Raw genomic sequence first — 21434 nt, forward strand, 5'->3', positions numbered from 1 at the left:
TTCCAATGTGAAGCACACACAGAAGAAGGGCCCTGCATGCTGTCCTATACTGTCCACAGGTTTTAGGCTGTACGTGTGTTGTCAATTGTTGTTGGGTGTTCGCAGCACAGGGTGACCAGATTTTGAAAACCTAAAACTGGGACAGTTCAAATGCACAGAACCCCAAGCTCGCAGCCACAATTGACACCCCTTGTGCCTAGTAAAACTAACTACACTTCAAAAATAAAATAAAGGCCAGAGTTTACTCCATACTCGAGGAAGGACTGAATCTAGATGGATGTGTGAGTGAAGTTACAAGTATGTGAAAATATCATATTTGTATGATGGCTAAATTGTGTCTACATCTAGAGAATAGGGACAAAGTGATGAAACAAGAGCCACAACTAACTTGAAACTGGACTGATGTGATACAATGTTCCTTGTTGGATGCAAAAATGTCTGGAAAGTTTGCAAGGGACTCAAAATCCTGCTGCAAGGGGAGGTAACCCATATGGGATATAGGGCATGTATATACCTTATATTGAAGAAGTTGCATTGGCTAAGGATTAAAAAAAGAATCTAAAAAACTGGACGGCAACCTTTGGGTACAAACCACTGCATAACAATTGAACCGAGCATTGGAGGTACAGATTGGTGGAGGACTGTTCATGATTAGCGCATTGCGATTCAAGAATAAGAGGTTTCTACTGATTCCAAAGGTTCATCAACATACATTGCGTGAGAAGATACAGCAAGTTGAATGGTTTAGACTTTGAAAAAGGCAACACAAGAAATCATAGATATAAAAGATTTTGCTAGCTTAAAGTCAAGGGCAAAACATTGTGGTTCCACTTGATTGGTTTCAATAGTTACATATACAACACTTGGATACCAGTAGGTTAGAGCACTCTGCAGAAGTTCAATGACAAGACTTGAACTTACCTGAACATGCAATGGACAATGAACTTAGAACCTAGAATCCAGCAGTGGAATTTTCTTCACCATGTGTATGAAATAATACTCTGGTTTCACCATTTTCCACAAAAATTGAAGATTTTCCATTATTTGGCAACTCTAAACCAGGTCCCTAGGTTGTACTCAGCTGACCTACCAACACTCATATTGATACAGCTTTAAAAGTGTGTTGTGCATTATAGACTGGACTACAGAGAACAAGCATATGCTACATCATGCTAGGTAGGGTGCCATGCAATGTGGGAGAAAACACGTAAAACAGCGCCACCCAATAACCAAAGAAACACAACACTGCAACCCAAACTGAATGTCTGTGAACAATTCTATCCATCCTTCGCTCCACTTAGAAGAAATACACACACATAATTTCCAGACACACTGCTCTTCACTTTTAACAGCACCAGACAACATCTCTCAACATAATTACCTGGAAAAAGAAGTCACATCCCAGTAAAAAAAAAACAACTGCAACTCCCTTCATCATTAAAGAATCGCCCTTAAGCATCAGCAGTACAAATCCAAAATCGCAGATCGATATCAACATCCAATGCGATGCTCAAAGCTAAAAAGTGTCATCCTAATCAACTAAAACACTTTCAGCCAAAACCAGAACATTTGAACTATTTAGGCTTGTGAAATCAAGCAAAGCAGCACTGATACCCCCAACTATCAGCCACAAACCCAACTGTGAGGACCTATCTGCACAGGCAAACTGTGCCACTTACAATGGAAAACCTGCATTGATATGGCTGAAAGCTGCATTTCTGATATTTAGGGTGATTCAGCATATACATGCAATAAAAGGACCATCAGGTGGAAAAAGTCCTGGACCTAATCAGGACAAAGAATGAAGACCTTGAAGCCTGCTTGAGGAGGAAAAATATTTGCATTGTAGGTGTGCTGGAGAACACAGGAAGAATGGCACCTTTTGTGAAGTCTCTCTGAGTTCGCCTATTTGACATACATCATTTGTCAGCCTTTTTTGTGGTGGGGAGGTTCATCAATTCTTGGCATAAAGCCAGCCTCTGGGTCTCCCTTCAATGCTCATGGTAGGATACCTATCACATCATAGAGACCATCACACTATTTTAAGTTTGTCAAATGAAATGCGTGATTTGTCATTCGACTGTGCTTCAATCGCCATCTTCCTGGATTTCACAGTAGTAATGCAGGACGCTAGACGAGCATTTGCATGAGCCAAGAAAAAACTCAAACAGGCCAACATACTCTGCCCCATGCTATATCCAGCTCAATGTCATGGCATAAGATAAGCCAAACTTCTTTACTGATCCTCACCAGGCCACAGCTTTTCTGAAGAGGCAGGGAGGTAGTCCATCACTGTGTCACTCATTCTTAAGTGACACAGACTAAACCCTTCTTGCTCCATTACTAGAATTTCAATTTTACATGCTTCTAAAATTTAAATTTGCCTTCCGCAAATGTTGTGCTCACTCTTGTATTCTTGTGTACTACTTACCACACACTGTACCCTCATTGAAGTTTCCCAATAGGATTAGTGCTGTGCGCTGAAAGGAACCAATGTTAAGGTTGAGTAGGGCAATATTACATTCCAATGAAGAGTTCAGATTTTATACCCACGTCCCGTGATATGTCCCACTACTATTGTTTCTTCCTCTAGCTGAAATGTATTTAATCTTCCCAGATGCTGTGGTTTTGGTTCACAGGATTCTGGGAAACCAACTGGACAGTAAGGCTTGGTGAGTGATCACTGCATGCATCTGACTGGAGGCGCCACACGTGTGACTCAACACGTTTTTTCTCAGCCACCTTCACCTACTGTGCACAATGTGCTTTTCTACTCTTCAGATGTATCTGTAGATGAGGAAGGGTCATATGTTATATTACAGGGGATACTTACGCCCCAACATTGACTACCTCTCTTTTTACCTGGAAACAATTGAAATATGTTTCCTCCAATCCCCCCACTCCTTGATATGGAGTGGTGACTTTAGATTAACCCTATACTCTGGGCTAGCCAGATGCAGCGCTGCCCTCACACGTATGTCAGCAGCTGCGGAAACACTTCTGTACATACTCGAAGCCCATGAGCTAGTAGAGTTGTGAAAAGACAATGATCCAGACAACCAGCAATACACATTTTACTCAGCTGTTCACAACATGGCCTACAGAGTAAATGACTTCTTAGACACAAATAGTATCAGCCATGGAACAGTGTGATTGAGCACCTCACCGGTTCACTATCAGGTCACTCCTGCATTAAGCTCCAGCTTTCACTCCCCCGATCTGCTCATGCAACAGCACAGCACTTCCCTACATTAGTTCTCTGGGTCTTAGTGTTCAGGTCTGAGCTTAAAGGTTCAACAATAGACTACTTCAAGCTGAATTAACACTCAGTAAACAGCCAATGCACGGTGTGGGAAACAATGATGTTTATAATCTGTAGAGTGTGTCTCTTGAAACAATCATCATCTAAAAAGCAATAGGTAACCATCTTCTACATTAAGAAAGCAAACTTCATGTATTAGAATCCCACCACACCTTAAGTAGTAATCCACTTATACTGGCGGAACTCAACTGTGCTAACGGACTATAGAGACAAAGCGGAGAGGGAGCTCAAATCTGTGGGTAAATACGCAACAGATGGATCGTACCAAGAAGGTCAATGGTTAGGCAGGACAATGTGGAATTCGATCCACTGCACCCATGCGGTGGGTGACAACATTTGCATACAAGAAAATATAGGTCAAACGAGTTTGACGATGCAGATATTTTGCAACACTTGTTGACTATTACACCAGACGCAATACTTGTCAGTCTGCTGCTAAACGGTACAACATCTGGGTCTCGTCTGGCTAGGAGATGTTCATCGTCAACTACTGGTTGAACCAAACTCCATGACTGAAATCAAGATTATGGTACAAACAAAGGATGTGGAGGGCATGGCTCTTGGTGGTAACATTCTTACCATACATTTTTACAAATATTTATAGACATCTTGGTAAACACTTTCCAGAAAATGTATGAAGAAGCAAAAACATGTGGCCATATTCCTCCCAGGCTGTGGGAGGCAATTTTGGTAATGTAGAGCAAACCAGGCGGGCCACCTTTAAAGTGTGATTTATACAAACATACAAACAACAAGAGCTAGGCCCAAATTCTAGCAAAAAGACTCCTTCCATTACTACCATGCATAATCCTTCCTGTTTCATTCCCGGCAGATCTAAATTGCGCAATATTTGCTGTGATAGACCAGCTGCAGCCAGCATTCGATGCAGTGGTAGATTTTTCATGAGCGACCAAAGCTTTTGACACATTAGAAATAAAGTTTTCATGTATTGTTCTGGACAGACTGGGACTAGAAAGGGAACTTTTAGACTAGATTAAACTCTTATATGCAATCCGTTGTAAGATGAATGGCATCACATCCCCACCAGTTGTAATTACTGGAGGGACAAGACAAGGTTTTCCATAGATGATATCCTACAGCACCACATTCCCCCCTGCCGTCCCCGCCCCCTCCCCCTCTTCTAAAGCTTACACCACTCCTGACCTTGGCGTACCCCCCCAGTGCTGCCACCAGATACAGGGACTTGGAACACCTTGAACCAACTCCCTCACCTTCTTTTCATATAGCGACAGTGGCATGTATCTCATACATACATTCCCTTTGTCCACGACCACCCCGGCGCCAGTCTCAAAAACACTACCATAGTCCTCAGGGCCCACTGCTATCCTGCCCACACTTCAGGATTACTCCCTACCCCTCACCTGGACAGGTGAGAATTACCACCTGAAATATTTTCACCTGAATGCTTTCCACGCTACCAGCCCGCTCCCCTTTCTCCCCCTCCCTACCCGCTATACCTTACACATTTTCTCTTGTTCACGAGACGCGCATGCCACATGAGTTCTCTTTGTGTCTTCCTGATAGCGAGTCTATAACCCATTTATGATTGTTTTGGCGACTGCAATTGCGGTCACAAAAAACTTGCAGTTTACCATCCTTCTCAGAAGGATGGTAAGCCACTCACAAATGGGAAGGCGTCCCTTTGTGAATGGGTGCGCACATATTTTTTAAGGGCAGGCCGTGGTCCCAGGGACTACGGCCTGCCCTTAAAAAATGAAACTGAAAAGTTTAATTTTTCTTTTTTAAATGAATCCCGTTTTCCTTTAACCCCTTGTGTGCCACGCCCTTTCCCCGCCCTGTGCCGGCCGTTGCATTAGCGGGCGGGGTTTATGACGAGCTGGACTCGTCATGGGCACAGCGCAACCGCGGCCCATGACGAGTCCAGCTCGTCATGGGCACAGAAGAGGTTAAGGAAAGTGGGCTGCATTTTAAAAAAAACTGCTTTATTTAAAAAGCAGTCACAGACATGGTGGTCTGCTGACCCCAGCAGGCCACCATTTCTATGAGTACGAGCCATTCCCAATGGGGTAGCAAATTGAAACAGCCTCTTGAATATTTGAATATTAATGAGGCATGCAATTTGCAACCCCATTGGGAATCGCAAACTGTGTCTGAGACACTGTTGTACATTGATTTTTGTGAGTCACAAATTGCGAGTCACAATTTCTCGCAATTTGCGACTCGCAAAAATGAATGGCCATACATCTAGCCCCTAGCTTCCATTGTTAGCAAAAAAACATAACTCATTTGGTGCACTGGCAGCCATTTCTATTAACCATAGGAAATTGTAGGGTTTTTTCCCCTGACTGAGCACCTGAAAAAGAGACATATAGTTCACCCTACTCTGGTATGAATTATTGGTCAAATACCTTGGAGTTCAATTACACAGGGATATAGATCAGGTCATCAGGGACTAACTACCAGGGTGTTACCTAAGTGGAATAGTGGAACAAGTAGCGCGGTGGATCCACTTGCCACTTGTGTTAGTGAGCACAGTGATCTCTATGAAATTGGTTGGACTACCTAGGCCAAGCTGGAGCAAGGTAATCACAAGCTTTCGAGTTGGTGACCTGTGCCAGCTGGGCATGTCAAAGACTAGCCAGACTAGTAGGACATACACCCTGCCACCCCCAGATAATCATTTGATTCCACTGCAGTTGGCGATTAACACCTAAATACAACTCACTAAACTGGGATTTGTCACCATGGGGGACATATTTCCATTAAGAAAATGCCTATCATTGATTGAGCTAAGCTCTAATCAGCATGACTCCCCTCTAGATTACTTCCCCTGTTATCACTCTGAACCTCGTACAATTCTATATATGCATCACTTCCCAGAGAACCACCCCAACTCTGTACGCTCCCTCTACTACTAGCAAGCCCTGGCAGGTGTAAGGTAGTGTCCAGGCTCTATAAATCCATACACTGTGAGGTGATGAGCAAGAGGTTGTCTGTTGGGAGAAGTAGGAGTTAAACCTTGGGTCAAAGCTAACTGTTGAGCAATGGACATTCTGCGGTTCACAAATGGAAAAGGTGTTCATCGGTAACAGACATCGGCTAACTCATTATAAGTTCTTGCACAGAATGTATTGTACCCAAAGGGATTCACAGGACCTTCACAATGTGAGTGCTGCCACATGTCAGAGGTGGGATTCATAATCTAGCTTTGGAGTGCCAGGGGCGTACACATTCTTGGGCCACCATTTTCAGCAGCCTGCCCATCACGATGGGTTATCTTTATGTGTAAACCCGGTGCTAGCCCTCCTGATGCATGTAGGCCTTTTTTAGGCAGAGGTTGGGGCAGAGGGCGAGGGCGAAGAAGAGGGGCACCACAAGAGAAAAGAGTACAATGGGAGGAACCACCACAACGGGGAGTGGAAACCAGGAGCCACACCAGGAAACAAACTTAGTTGTCAATTTGTCGTCAAGACAATTGACAGCCATAGAGGACAACGTCCTACAGAAAGGACTTGGTTTTGTCCCCACCCCCAAGGTTGACCCCTTCAACCAGATTTGCGAATTACACCAATTCTTTCGCAAGATCCGGTTGCGATTTTTCTTTGAGGGCAAAGACGACATATCAGACAATGACTCAGGTTTACGTAACCCTTCCACCTTCACTCCCCATTCAGGGATGATACCAAATGAAGTACTCACCTATGAACAGGCAGTACTTAAAGATATAAAATCCATTCCCACACAGAAGCAATTCAATAACCTCAGCAGAGCAGAGAGGCTTGCTATCACAACGTTGGCGGACGATCCATCTATTACAATCAAACAGGCTGATAAAGGTGGGGCCACTGTTATAATGGCAACGACCGATTAGGACAACGAGTGTCTGCGTCAATTGGGCAACAGCAAGTACTATACACCGATCCCGAACAACCCCACTCCACGTCTTAAAACTACCATTACTGGTTTGGTTGATTCCACAGAAAGCAATGGCTGGTTAAGCGAGAAGGAGGCTTCCTTCTTGATCCAAAAAGAACCTAAGACCCCCTATTTTTATGTTCTACCAAAGATCCATAAGGGGGTCACACCAGTACCTGGACGCCCCATAGTATCGGGCATTGACTCAATTCTAGAACCACTGTCTAAGTTCTGCGATCACTTCCTGCAACCATTAGTGAAACGCACGCCCTCTTACATACAGGACACGACAGATGTTCTACGTTTATTGGATCAGACAGATGACACTAATAACATCAACTTCCTCATCACTCTAGACGTGGAAGCCCTTTATACTAATATTCCACAAAGGGCTACTCTCGAAGTGATTGAGGAGGTACTTGGAGGTGAACCTTGGGAATCACCGACTCCAGTGTCCTTCATCATTGAATGCGCCACCATAGCCTTGACAGAGAACTTCTTCGAGTTTAAAGGCCAATTATACCACCAGAATCAAGGTACTTCCATGGGGAGTACCTTTGCTCCAAGTCTAGCCTGTTTGTATATGGCTTGGTTTGAGGGGTTACACATCTTTTGTGACACGAACCCATACCGTCACAACATTCTACTATGGAGACGATTCATAGATGATATTTTGATTTTTTGGTCTGGAGACTCTGGGAGCTATGAAGCATTCTTTACATGGCTCAACCAGTTGAACCCTCACCTTAACTTCACCATTACAGTATCCCCCTCACAGATCGCATTCCTCGACCTAACTATTATGCTGAGCGAGGGTATTCTTTCCACAACTCTTTACAAAAAGAGCACTGATCGTAATAGCCTGCTTCACTTTACCAGTCACCACCCGAGAGCTCTCAAGGAGAACTTGCCCTTCGGGCAGTTTCTAAGATTAAGACGAAACTGCAGCACGATTGATACCTTCAAGAGTGAAGCCGAAATCCTTTCCAATAAATTACGAGAAAGACAATACCCGCTGAGAAGTATTGCCAAGTCCAAAAAACGGGCACGAAATAACAACAGAGAAGCCCTCTTAGAACCCAGAGAGAACACCATCTCTGTGTCTGACACCCTTACCTGTGTGACAACCTTCTCACCTAACACCAACCAGGTTGTTAAGGTTCTTAAAAAACACTGGAATATCCTTAACACTGGGCAAATGAATCTCGAACTACCAAGATTTGCATACAGACGCACGAAAAACATTAAAGACTTGGTAATACTAACCAGACCAAGACCGAAAACTAAATCTACACAGAACACACTCTGGCAACTGCCTGCAGTGAAGGGACATTTCCCGTGTGGCATGTGCACTGCCTGTACATTTACATCTGTACACAAAACCATCACCCTTAACACCACTTTTACTTGGGAACTGAGGTCACATACTAATTGCAACACTAGTAATTGCATTTATCTCCTTACATGTCCCTGTGATCTGTACTACGTGGGGATGACGACCAGACCAATTAAAGTACGAATCTCTGAACATCGCAGCAATTTTCGGTGTAAAAAACAGAACACCAAAATCAGTGCCCACTTTCTCGAGAAACAACATTCCCCAGACTCTGTCAAATGGCTGGTTCTAGAAACCCACCCTCAATTGTCACAGCACAGTCTTTTTAAGAAGGAACAAAGATGGATACACCGTCTGTCTTCGAATGTCACTGGGCTTAATGATGATATCCCCTGGGGAGCCCTGAAGCTATAACGTGACATATTCCTGGCAATTGGTTCTTTCTACTTTTATGTTCCAAATGCATCAACATTTTAATATGAGTTCCAATATACACCTAGGCTCACACTTCGATTCCACAACCCTTTGATATAATTGATCAAGGTGTTCTAGGCACCCTACCTTTACTGTGCATCCAATTGATACCAAAACTTTATTGACACCCGGCTTCCCAAGCCAAGATGGCTGACGATATTGTCCTTTTTTGCTTTTTACAAACTCACTCACAGCTGTAGAGTTTGATTTATTATATATATTCTGCATATTTTGTAAAAGTGATAGACTGCGCACACACACCGTGCTTACACATCAACCCAGCCCGCAATAACAGAATCCTCGCTACTCGCGCGAGTTGAAACCGCGATCACGTGACCCGATCACATGACGTGACCGGAAGTATTTTACCTCGAGCGAACGCTCAGGTCGCCACCTCCCAGACTCGGTGGACCGGGCAGGTCAAATGTCGGAGCGCGAGCGGGGCAGATGTGAGTACATACACGGAACCCGTGTTTTCTCTTTTTTGATTAATAACCACTCCTCCCCTTCCCCGAACACTTGTGTAACACTCGTGTCAGGAGCACTAGCTAGTTACTTACACCGCTGCCATATGACTGCCTGCATCGGCTGCTAGAACTAGGCACCGGCCGATTCACTTGTTATAAATTCAGGAGCTCCTGGAGTATCATTGCCATAGAAGTGGGACCCCATTGTTCTAAATGCCACAACATCACCACAAGCAGCCAGTGCTCGGTAACATGTTATTCACTTAATCTGACATTTTTTCACACATCCAGTGGGAATGCAGCCTGTCTATGGGGCTAATTAATCAGCGTATCCTGATTCCTACTAAATTTTAAAGCGTTTTATGTCCCCATATGTTCTAGCTGTAATTACTGCATTATTTGAGTCCGTTGTCACTCTCTAGTTTAGACCTACTTTTAGAGGTCCTTCGCCGTACGCTGAATCCACCGAGAACTGTTGTGGCCCACAGTCCTACTGATTAGGGTGAGTCTAACGCTGGTTTCTGCCGCTCTGATTGTTTTTACATGTTCCACATAGGTGTTTAGCCACTGTAGTTCACCATGTTGGTACACCACTTTTTAGGAGCAGCTGTTGACGCTCGATCACCAGCAGTCACCACTGTTACATTTTTAACTATGTTGGAGAATGAATCACTTTGTAAGCCTTTTTGTTTGATTTATAATCCCTGATACCTGTGGCTTTATGTCCTCACACTGACCAATTTAATGTATTGTTCTTTCTGCAGGTAGCACCAGACCTCAACAGGTATTTTAGGATTAAGTTTGTTGTTCACATGACCAACTATGATTAGGAGACCACTATATTTTAGATAGTCCCCTGTTACCATTGTAGATATATATTTTTTGATAGGTCCTGACGAATCGCGAGCGCACGTGCTCACTGCGAGAAACATGTTGACCACCAATCCCATGCACTACAACTAGAGACATTACACTCTACCTAGTGCTGCATACACCTTTTTAACCAGGGAAGGAGACCATTAAAATAAATTGTTTTTTCACACTGGTACTTTCGACCCTGTTTTAAATTCACTTTTTTATATCTACAACACTTAGGCCCACACACCCGCACTTCACCTGACGGCTGTTGGATTAAAAGAACTCCGATAAAGTGCCCCTTTTTAGGGAGCCCGTTAGGCATTGCACCGCCGGCCCGACGAGGAGCAGCCCAGATGATGAAGCATGACACCTGAAAGGGTGTGTGAGGGCATTAAAATCCAACAAAAGGATTACCCACTTTACACATAGTATACATGTAGTCCTTCCAGGCTAAATTTCCCGATTCATCTCCACCTCTTTCCTCTCCCTTAGGAACTACTGGTAGCTTACTTTATTATAACTGCATGTATGGAATATGCATGGACCTGGTGCTGCTGCCTGCAAAAAAGGTAAGTGGGTATCAACTGGGCGAGGAGTCCATGCCCCAAGATAGAAGATTTGCTATCAGATCTGACATAATTCAGCGACACAGTTGAAACATATATGTCTATTCTCCACAGTCAACATGCTCTAAAGATATTTGAGCCCCGCCGCCGGCAAGCCCTGAAGACATTTGAGCCCCTTTATAAGCACCCCCTCAGGATATTTGGGCCCCGTGGTGATCCTACTTTGTAATCATTCTCCATCCTCACCCTTAGCAGACTCCTTGAGAGCATCAGATGATTGTTAAAGTCATTGCAGGGCCCACAAGTTCCGCTCCCCTCACATATTATTACTAACCTTATCCCACTCTTGGTGTTGGTCAGATGCTCAGGTAGGTGCTGCTACATCAACCAGCTTGTTACTGGTGAAGCACAACCTGGTTTCTTCAAATTGTATCATTAGCTTTACATTATGAGATGGCATTTGTCAGTGGTTGCATATTATAGAACATTACATTGTTCCATAAAAATGCATAAAATTAATAATTAAAAAGCAATTGGGACTAGTATTATCTTGTGAGCTTTTAACAGTTGTTTTATAACTGAGACACCACAAGACCTATTAAATCTACATAAAGTGTTTGCATGAAAATTAATACTTTATGTCTCAGCCAGATAATCTGTGGTCCAACTCAGTGTGTCAAGTCTGATTTTGTCGAGGATCACAGATGCGTGTAGTTCCATAGATGCTTAAGGAGATTCATATCAAGGCACCATTCACATTTTCTGAGGACGACCAAAGATCATTATCCGTGCTTATGTATTGCTAGACGGTAACAAATGGGTCAAAGTGATGCTAAGGCTGCACTGAAGACCTAATGGTGCCCTATCAAAGGGCAATATTATCAGAAAAGAAACAAACTTCGGTGGAAAAATAAGAGGTTGAGGACCTACCATCATTTGGGGAATCTAGTACCTTAGAAGGTCCATTAAAAGCAACATTCATCCTTCGTTATTCTGTTTAGGGTGCAAAGTAGGAACTCCGAGGCCATATTCTTTTTGATGTTTCAATAGTATAGTAAAAATATTTTAAAATATAACCTACGCTATGTGGCGTTGATTTGATTGGATTCAAGCGAGATGGTCACATCCATCTGTGATGAGCGGTGTGCGTTTCCCAAACCTGACAAAACCTGCCAGAGGGAGTCCCTTGGATCAGGACAGATGAGGAATCAGAAGTAATATTTGATGCAGAAACATGAAGGGGAGGCTCAGTACAATCAGGAACACTTTAGGAAGTATAAGCCTTCTTGAGGCAAAGACCCAGATGGAAGGTGCAAAAGAGAGCAAAGTACAGGAAAGCGGTTAAAGAGACATAATGTAAGAGGGCTATTTGGAATGCATATTTAAAACCCTTGAGGCGAGGCATTAACAGTGAGCACCTTACGATACAGCAAGGCGCACAGTCATGCGTTCAACCTTCACACATCCCCATCTGATTGGATACCTTCTTACCATCGGTGAAGTGCAGTCTCTGGTACGAAGAAAAGCAGTACTGGTCTCCCATATATCCCGGGGTGAGAGTGCAGTGGCATACCTTCCCAGAAGTTAGACAATGGTGCCTGGCAATATGCCACATCAATCAACCGAGCTTTGGGGGAGGGGGCGGGCTTTCTGCCTCAATGTATGGCAACCCTGCACTTAGCCAGCACAAATAACATGGCCATGAGGCGGCCACAGGAACTGGGCGTGTCTTTGACATAACCTAAGAGGCCCATCAAAAGCGTCCAATGTCAAAATGTCTGCAAAGCATAATTTTTACATTGGACAAAAAGAAAGAGGCCCTATCATGAGTAGATAATGGCAAGCAAGGGCGGCGCTCTTCCTTTGGTAAACACCCTTTGTTAAGCTGCGACATAGATCTTAATTAAAGTGTTTCTTCACTGCGAGTGTGTACTTGATAAATGATGACAATATCGAATGTTCATTTACAAAACTAAAGCTACTTACCTATTATAGGTTTACGAATCAAATGGTTTTAATGGCCGCAAAACGATATTATATATGTGAGATAGTTAATTACATTCTGCTGATGATGACTGCAGGCGAGAAACGCGAAGTCTTTCTTTTATATTCAGTGATTAACAATCATATAACGAGCCAGCAAAGCGCTGGCATGGTTGGACTGAGAAGGGCTGTGAGCTCAGCCGAACTGCGCCTCCTATCAGCAAGTAGAAAAGGATTTTGACTATGTCGCTGGTGGAATAACGAGTCTCCGTTGTCTTTAATGAAATCAAGATTCTCTCTGTATGATAATTGGAGAATCGTCATTCTTCTCTGAGCATTAAAGATATGGAATGTTTCTCGCTTTTAGTGCAGGTTCTCTTTTGATATACATGTATATGTATTCATGGTACTTAGCTGTGGAGTTGAGAACAGTAAATCATTACCTCCCTCTGTGCAGAGACGTTTTAAAACCTGAGCAAAGTGGGCAATTGCCCATGGCCCCACCTTGCAAAGATCTCCCTGGGATATCTATCTCTCTCTCGCTCTCTCTCTCTCTCTCTCTCTCTTTCTTCTCTCTCTCTTTCTTCTCTCTCTCTCTCCTCTCTCCCCCTCTCTCTTCCCTCTCTCTCTTCTCTCTCTTTCTCTCTCTCTTCTCTCTCTCTTTCTTCTCTCTGTATTTCTTCTCTCTCTCCTTCTTCTCTCTGTATTTCTTCTCTCTCTCCTTCTTCTCTCTCTCTCTCTCTCTTTCTTCTCTCTCTCTCTCTCCTCTCTACCCCTCTCTCTTCTCTCTCTCTCTTCTCTCTCTTTCTCTCTCTCTTCTCTCTCTCTTTCGCTCTCTCTCTTTCCCCCTACCCTTGACTCAGTCTCTCTACCGAGAGTCATCTTACTGATTTTAGGGGTCCAGAGCAAGACATATTTCAACCGTTGTTGTGTGATACTAATAAACTTTAATATTTTTTTGTATTGTTTGGAATCAAGGGAGCATGAATTATCAGGCAATGAGTAATACAATTCTAATTTGCTCTAGACAGGGGCTCCTAGATTATGTCTTGCTCAGATCTCCTAAAGACCTTAAGATGACACTGCTTCTGTGCAATTATTTATGCGATATTTTGTCCCTCGATATTTTGGTCCAGATGCTGTGACCCGTTGATATGTTGGCTTTGATAGTCACTAATACAATCTCTATATTCAAAGCAGATGCACACCTCTTTGCATGCAGATCCAATACATGAATTTTGCACACAAATTCTCTAGTAAACTTGCTCAAATGCTCCTTACCCACAACTAAATGAATCAATTCACACTGATGAAAGTCTGAGCTTCAAAAAATAATTAATATAATGTTTTAAGAACAGTTGTCATAATCAAAATGCTTTCAAAGTTTTACCTCCTCAAACAGCTCCAAGCTGTATGTGTTATCATCGTCTGCAAAATACACAACCCCTTCTTGCGTGGTCATAGTCCTGAGATTGTCCCGCAGCCAGCGCAGACCCAGGTTCCTCTGCAGCGTGCCACGAGGAGTGTGAGATGGCATCCAGGACAGGCCAAGCTTCAAGCTCCTGGGGCTTTCCACGTTCAGGTGCGTGAAGTTCAGGCTGGTTGTCTCCAGTAGATTTGCCACCAGATTGGTCCTCCTTGGAGAATCCTCAACCACGATCCAGTACAAGTTCCGCACATGCAAGAACGTGTTGGCTAGACGAGTCAGCTCCGCCTTCTGGACAGGCCGTGTGTAGGTTGGTGTTATCACATAGATGGTGGGTAGATACTCTGACCATGGCGGTGGTCTTGCATACACGTAAGCTTTGATGGCCACTGGCGTACCTCTGGAGCTTTGGTGTATGCATGTGTGGCCTTCCTCTTTGAACTGAGAGACGTTGTGTAGATAACGAAGTGATGAGTTCTCACTTGTATCTCCTAAGACACACAAAACAAGAAAATTAAAAAATTCGATTTTCTACTTTCCTTTGTATTCATGTGCATTTACAACTTATTAGTGGGGTTCATCTAGCAATGTTGGTCAAAACCATTTGTTAACTGCCAGTATACATCTCTGCAAGCCATGAAGCTAAATACACATTACCATACCAGTACGATACCGAAGTGTCCTGATACTTGAAACACCCATCACGTCACCAAAGGTGCCACAGGTGGATCATGCACAGTGTGGATAATTTGTGACTATATTGTGGTGCAATATGCCTATTCACCACATTTGGTGTGCAATTTACGCTTCCTTGTAATCGTTTAGAAAATAATGTAATACCATGGTTAGAAGACGTTTATGGTCACCATTCCTTGAATAGCACTTGATAAAGTCTACTTAACTTATAGTTTCGAACTCTAAAGTTATAAAAGAAGACCTTTTAATTTAGAGGGCCTGATTCACAAAGGGTCTCCGCATTCGTGGCGTAGGCCCCACAGTCGTGGGGAAGATTCCGCCTTGAGTGAGGAGACTCCCCCACAACTGCGGGTCCTTCGCCATTTTTTAAGATCTACTGTGCCTCTGAAAAAGAGAGAGAGAGAGAGAGAGAGAGAGAGAGAGAAAGAGGACAAACCTAATGCAGATCAGTCTGGCCCTAAGCATTCTAGCCCCAATTACAGGGCCATGCTCGCCTGACATGGAACAAACAAATTGAGGTTCTTCAGGCATATATTTGAATATATACTGTGCATGAAGCTCCTGGGCAATTAAAAAAAAACACACACTTTACCCTTACCATACATCAAAATGTGGGTAATACACCAAATAACTATGGACCAGTGCTGAACTCCTCAAGCTGACTGCCTGTTGCAAATTCAGACCCTTTTTAAATTAAACCACGGAAAACAAAATTCATAAATGTCTCCTCTTCCCCATCAACTCTTCCCTTCCAGATCTGGATGAACGCACCATCAGCAAAGATACATCACTAGGTTTTATCCTACACCGCGTGTTCCATCTTCAGCTACATAAAAATAAAAGAGTAAACAGAGCACAAGTTCAACTGCGATTTCTGGTGATCATAGAGGAATTTATCCCAGAGCATGATTGATACCATCAGTGGTCCTACTTTTTTCCATCAAACTTCAGCTACAGCAATGCACTCTTCGGATACCGCCTAAAAGTTGCCTAACTCTGTTAAATCATTATAACACGCAGCAGCTGGTTCGGCTCTAATGCGCACCGCTTTGACCATACCTCCCTTATTCTGTCCACTCTCTTGGGCTCCTTTTTGAATCTAGACTGATAAACCAGATTGGAATGCCTGACCTACAAGGTGGTAGAACTAAAAACTACCAAGAAACTTGCAGACAAAATTTCTATATCAGGAGGACCACAGAAAGTTTGTGCAAGAGCTTCTCCAGTGAGGCACCAAATCATAAGAAAGGTTTTCACAGGCTGTAGTCTGAGAACTTGGAGTTCTACTAGCAGAACTACAATGTCCGCTCCGGTCATCTCCTTCCTTGAAGACTTAAATGCCATCTAGTTAGACAGCGCTATACAGAGAAGATACAGGATGAGCACCTCAATAGAGCGCCGCATAGGGTCCAAGGCAAGAATGCATATTCAAGTGTGATGTAAAGGGTAGCTTGTTTCTAACAGCAAAAGATGACTGCTACTGCATCATGATTAAGGCTCCCCGTTTTCACTTTTTACTGGTATTTGCAGCTAAGTAAAGACAGAAAACCACATATTTCTCTAACTGTGTATATTTTTAAATATGCACAAAAATGAAAACTTTTTTTAAAAACGATTCTTAGTGCTGTCAAACTTCATTTTTGTTACAAAACCCAAAATATGTACTGATAAAAGCAGATAAAATAAGCAAAAAAGAAATATGTACAAATAAAGAGGGAAATGTCAAAAACCAAATACCATAAAAACAGGAACTTTAATCATGATGTAGTGATCTTTGAAGAGGTCTGTCATCAGGTGTTTGCAGCAAGGTTGAGACAGTCCTTCCAGAAACAGGGCATTGGTCCAGATTCTGAGTTCACAGATGGAGAAGGAACTTTGCTTTGTTTTCCTCTTGTGCGCTCCTTTGTCTCTACTCTGATAGTTTCCTGTCTGCAGATGTGCAAAGAACTACTGGAGATGATGAACTTGTCAGCGAGATAGGTAGGGGTGCCGTCCATGATGGCTTTGTAGATGATGCAGCCAGCTTTGAAGATGGTGCGGGTAGTAAGGGGAGCCAGAAGACTCGCATCAGGGTGGGAGATGTTGTGTCATATTTCTTCTCGCATTGATGAGGTGCGTAGGATGCTGTTAAAGAGGATCGGAGACAATGTGGAGCCTGGGAGACCATGCAGAAGGACATTGCCGCCTTCTTGTTCAAGTGGTCAATGGCTTTAACAGCTGTCTGAAGTCTCTTTTAGGGAGAAACAGTTACACTTTTTTAGTTCATCTCTTCAGAGAGAAAGATAAAACCAGACCTAAAAAGATCAGATCGTTTTCCATTTAATCAAAATACCATGAAGGCAAGGAGTGTAAGGCTGATATTCAATGTCATAGTTGAACTGTATTTCATCAAGAAGCCATTTACTATTAATAACTTTTGAACAGCAGTGCAAGTAGAAAACCTCCAGAAAGTTCCCCCGCTTACTACCCTAGTGGCTGAAATAGGTCAATTGCACATTTCCAGGACGCAGTCACATGCAACCTGTTAGATTTCGGGGTTTCTAGTTGGCAGAGGTAGGTACCTTTGACCAAATAGGGGCCCTTGCGTCTAGTCAGGGTAAGGGGATACACTCCTAAAATAACCCCTGCTCACCCCCTTGGTAGCTTGGCACGAGCAGACAGGCTTATCTCAGAGGCAGTGTGTAAAACATTTGTGAACACATACAGTAATACAGTGACAACACTACAGATGGACATCACACAGGTTGTATTATAAAAAATAAGTATCTTTATATAGGCTTAACACAAGACCACAAACAACCCAAAAATCCACAATAATGTACTTTAAAAGTGGTAGAAATAGCTTAGTTCTCTTTAGAAGATAAATGCGACACTTTACGTTCAATGTACCTTTGGATGCGTAATGCTATACAAACAATAGGGTTGCAGGGAAGGTAATGCGTCGGTTCCTTACACACAAGAACGGTAATGCCTCGGTTCCTTGCTTCGGGGGAGGTGATGCGTCGGTTCCGTACTGCTGCATAGGGGACGGTGATGGTCGGTTCCTTACTGGAAAGGAGGTGATGCGTCAGTTCTTCACCGCGTGGGGAGGTGATGCATAGGTTTCTTAATGCGCTTCTGTGGCGATATGACTAGCAACGCCACGATGATGACCCGGTGCAATGAACAAAAATGGTGTCTTCTTGATGTTGTGACAACGAAAGGGTGATGCGTACACGCTTGACGGCTGTGCGGTGACTCAGTCATCCTTCTTGAGCCACGACAGGCCCTGCGACACGCTTCTCTGGTGATGCGATGGCGTCTTCTGCGACGGTGACACTCTTCTCCAGTGATGCGGGGCGCTTCGGCGATGCGATGGTGACAGCGGCAGCGGCGGCCCGCTTCCTCAGCGATGCGACGACAGCTGCTGCGGCAGCGACACACTTCTCCGGTGATGCGACGGCGTCTGCTGCGACTGTGACACTCTTCTCCAGTGATGGGAGGCTCTTCGACAATGCTATGGCAAAAGCGGCAGCGGCGGCACGCTTCCTCAGCGATGTGACAACAACTGCTGCGGCGGCAACACAGCAACACGCAGTCTCTCAGAAGGCCCAGCTCAACAGCAGGCAATTCAGATTCCCTGAAACGGAACTCAGTGGAGCTGGTTCAATCAATCAATCAATTAAAACATTTGTAGAGCGCGCTACTCACCCATGAGGGTCTTAAGGTGCTGTGTGGGGGGGAAATGGGGAGGCAGCTGCTGGTTGGTGAAGTCTTGTATCCCTGATAATTCAGGCAGGAGGCAAGCTCTAGTTCAAGCCCTTGGAGATCTTCTTTCAAGTTGATGAAAGTAGCACAACATCCTTTCTCTTTTCTTTGGCAATCAGGTAACCACTGCAGGCCAATCCTCAAACAGCACACAGCATAGGGATAGTCTCCTCCTGCAGTCTCTCTCTCTGATTCCTCTCCTCAGCAAAGGTTCTTCTTGTTTCCCAGAAGTGATCTAAAGTTCTAGGGTCTAGGTCCCCCTTTTTATACTCATATTCTCTTTGTTCTCTGAAGGCATAGAGCCCTTTGCCTAGTCCAGTTCTGGTCAGTCTTGGAGCACTTTGTTTACAGGACTCCTTCTTTCCGTTGACAGTGTGGGACGGGGACATCAGACCCACCACAGGAGGTGGAGCCAGCATTGTGGAGGGCAGGCACAGCCCCATTCAGTCCCAGGTGCAACTCCTCCCACCATTCTACATGCAAATGGGTCTATTCAGCCCTGTGCTGACTCACCCTGTCTCCTAGAATCCCCCAGCCCCTGTCACTCACAAACCAGACATGGAATACATAACCTAGCAGAGGCAGGCTATGACAGTTAGACAAGAAAATGCCTACTTTCTAAAAGTGGTATTTTCAAACACAGAATGTTAAAACCAACTTCACTAAAATATGTATTTTATCATTCTGAGTTCAGGCATAGTAAACTCGAATTTCCTCCATGTTCCCTGGGTCAGTTAGGATTATAAGTTGTTATAATCAAACTGCCCATTCTGGCCTATGGGGAACAGGTAGCCTTGCAATAGTGAAAAACGAAAATGGCTGTAATTCACTATTAGGACATTCCTCACACATCAGGTCATGTCCTACCTTTTACTTCCAATGCACCCTGCCCTTGGGCCTACCTTTGGGGTGTCTGACATGAAGAGAAGGGAAGGTTTGGGAACTGGCAAGTGGGTGCACTTGGCCTGTCAACATGGCAGTACCAGACTGCACATAGGCTCTGCAATATCAGGCCTGAGACACACTTTACAAGCTGCTTTGGTGGGTGGCCCAACCAGTGCTGCAAGCCCACCAACAGCATTTGATTTACAAGCCCTGGGCACCCATGGTGCACTGTACTAGGGTCTGACCAGTAAATCGAATGATCCAATCATGGAGTCACTAATCCATACATCAATTTACAATAGAGAGCATATGCACTTTAGCACTAATCAGCAGTGGTAAAGTGCCCAGAGTCATAAAACACCCAACAACAGGTCAGAAAAAATACAGGAGGAAGGCAAAAAGTTCAGGGATGACCCTGCAAAAAGGCCAAGTCCAACACAACCCCAAAATTAACCTGTGTTTAACCCTCTGGTAGCTTGGCACAAAAACAGTTAGCCTTAACTTAGAGGCAATATGTAAAGTAATATGCAGCACTTCAAACAGTAATAAAGTGAAAATACAACACAAGAAAAATCCCACACCAATTTAGAAAACCTGAGTAACATTTAATACATTACTTGACACCAAAACGACAAAAATCCTATCAGTAGAACTGGAGACATGCAATTTTAAAATTTTAAGTAAAAATAGTGCCTAGGATCATAAAGCGCCAACTGTGGTTATGTAGTTGCGCTGGACCAGGCCAAAGTCACAAGTTCATACTGACCACGTTTGATTAAAGGCAAAATACACGGACCTAGTAAGGCCGGTGAATATAGTCTCTTAAATTTTGGTTGCAAAGCATTGCAAGATCCCGCACTGAGGATGCGTCACACAGCAGCGGTTCTGAGGAATTGCAGGGCTGCAATCCAGAGCCCTGCGTCGTTGTCAAAGATGCCGTCGTTGAGGGGTTTGTAATGTGGAGATAGCCGAGTCAACGATGTGTTGCACAGCAGCAGTTCCGAGGAGGCTGTCGGCTGCAATGCGAGGTCTGGTGTTGGGAATTCGTTGCGCTGCAACTGTTCCAAAGTGGAGTTGCAAGGTAATGCGTTGCGCTGTGTTGGTTCTGCCCACAGGACCATTGTTGGGCTGGTAGAGCACCTTCATGCCCACTTCCAAGGCCCAGGACTGGAGTAGCACCACTTGGGGATAGGATTCACAGCAGACAGAGTCCAGGTGCTTGGTTCAAGGTTGTTGGAGCCTTTTCTGTCCCTGAGGCTATGATCAGGAGGCCAGCCAACTAGCCTTTGTAGTCACTGTGGTAGTCCTGGATTCGAGATGCGGGCTCAGTCCTTTCATTCAGGCAGCAGAGCAGTGGTCCTTCTTGCTAAGCAGCACAGGACTTCTTCTGAATCTTCCACAGGTTCAGAGGTCTCTTGAAGAGTTGGGTCTGAGGGTCTCATAAATGCCCTTTGTGAATACTGAAAGTTGTAAAGTTAGATTTTCGTCTCAATTTACCTTTGTGAATCAGGCCTATTGTGTTTTGTTTATACTAACAATGGTGAGCTTATATTGTTAATTATATTGACAAAATCTTAGAAACACTTAGCCTTTGTAGGAACTCTGAAGAATTGATGGATATTGGTGCTCTCTAAAACACCGCTAAAGGCAGTTTTTGCCTGGTGGTATATTCCGTATGTAAAAACCTTCAGAGTAAAAACAGGATCTTCACAGCTTTCAATTCGTTTCGGGAACATTTTGTTTTGCAGTTTTGTTCATAAGTGAGATGCATTGTGTT

At 43.9% G+C, this 21434-nt stretch overlaps 1 protein-coding gene across 1 annotated transcript in view; it reads right to left on the minus strand.

Annotated features, from left to right (window-relative positions):
* Positions 1 to 21434, minus strand: part of LOC146801661 (galactosylgalactosylxylosylprotein 3-beta-glucuronosyltransferase 1-like) — a 470216-nt gene that overhangs the window by 48399 nt on the left and 400383 nt on the right. The window contains exon 3 of the mRNA XM_085621136.1: positions 14294 to 14820. Coding sequence (XP_085477262.1) covers positions 14294 to 14820 — 527 coding nt within the window. The remainder of the gene's footprint in view (positions 1 to 14293; positions 14821 to 21434) is intronic.

Source organism: Triturus cristatus, chromosome 8, assembly GCF_964204655.1.
Source record: "Triturus cristatus chromosome 8, aTriCri1.1, whole genome shotgun sequence".
Lineage (NCBI taxonomy): Eukaryota > Metazoa > Chordata > Amphibia > Caudata > Salamandridae > Triturus > Triturus cristatus.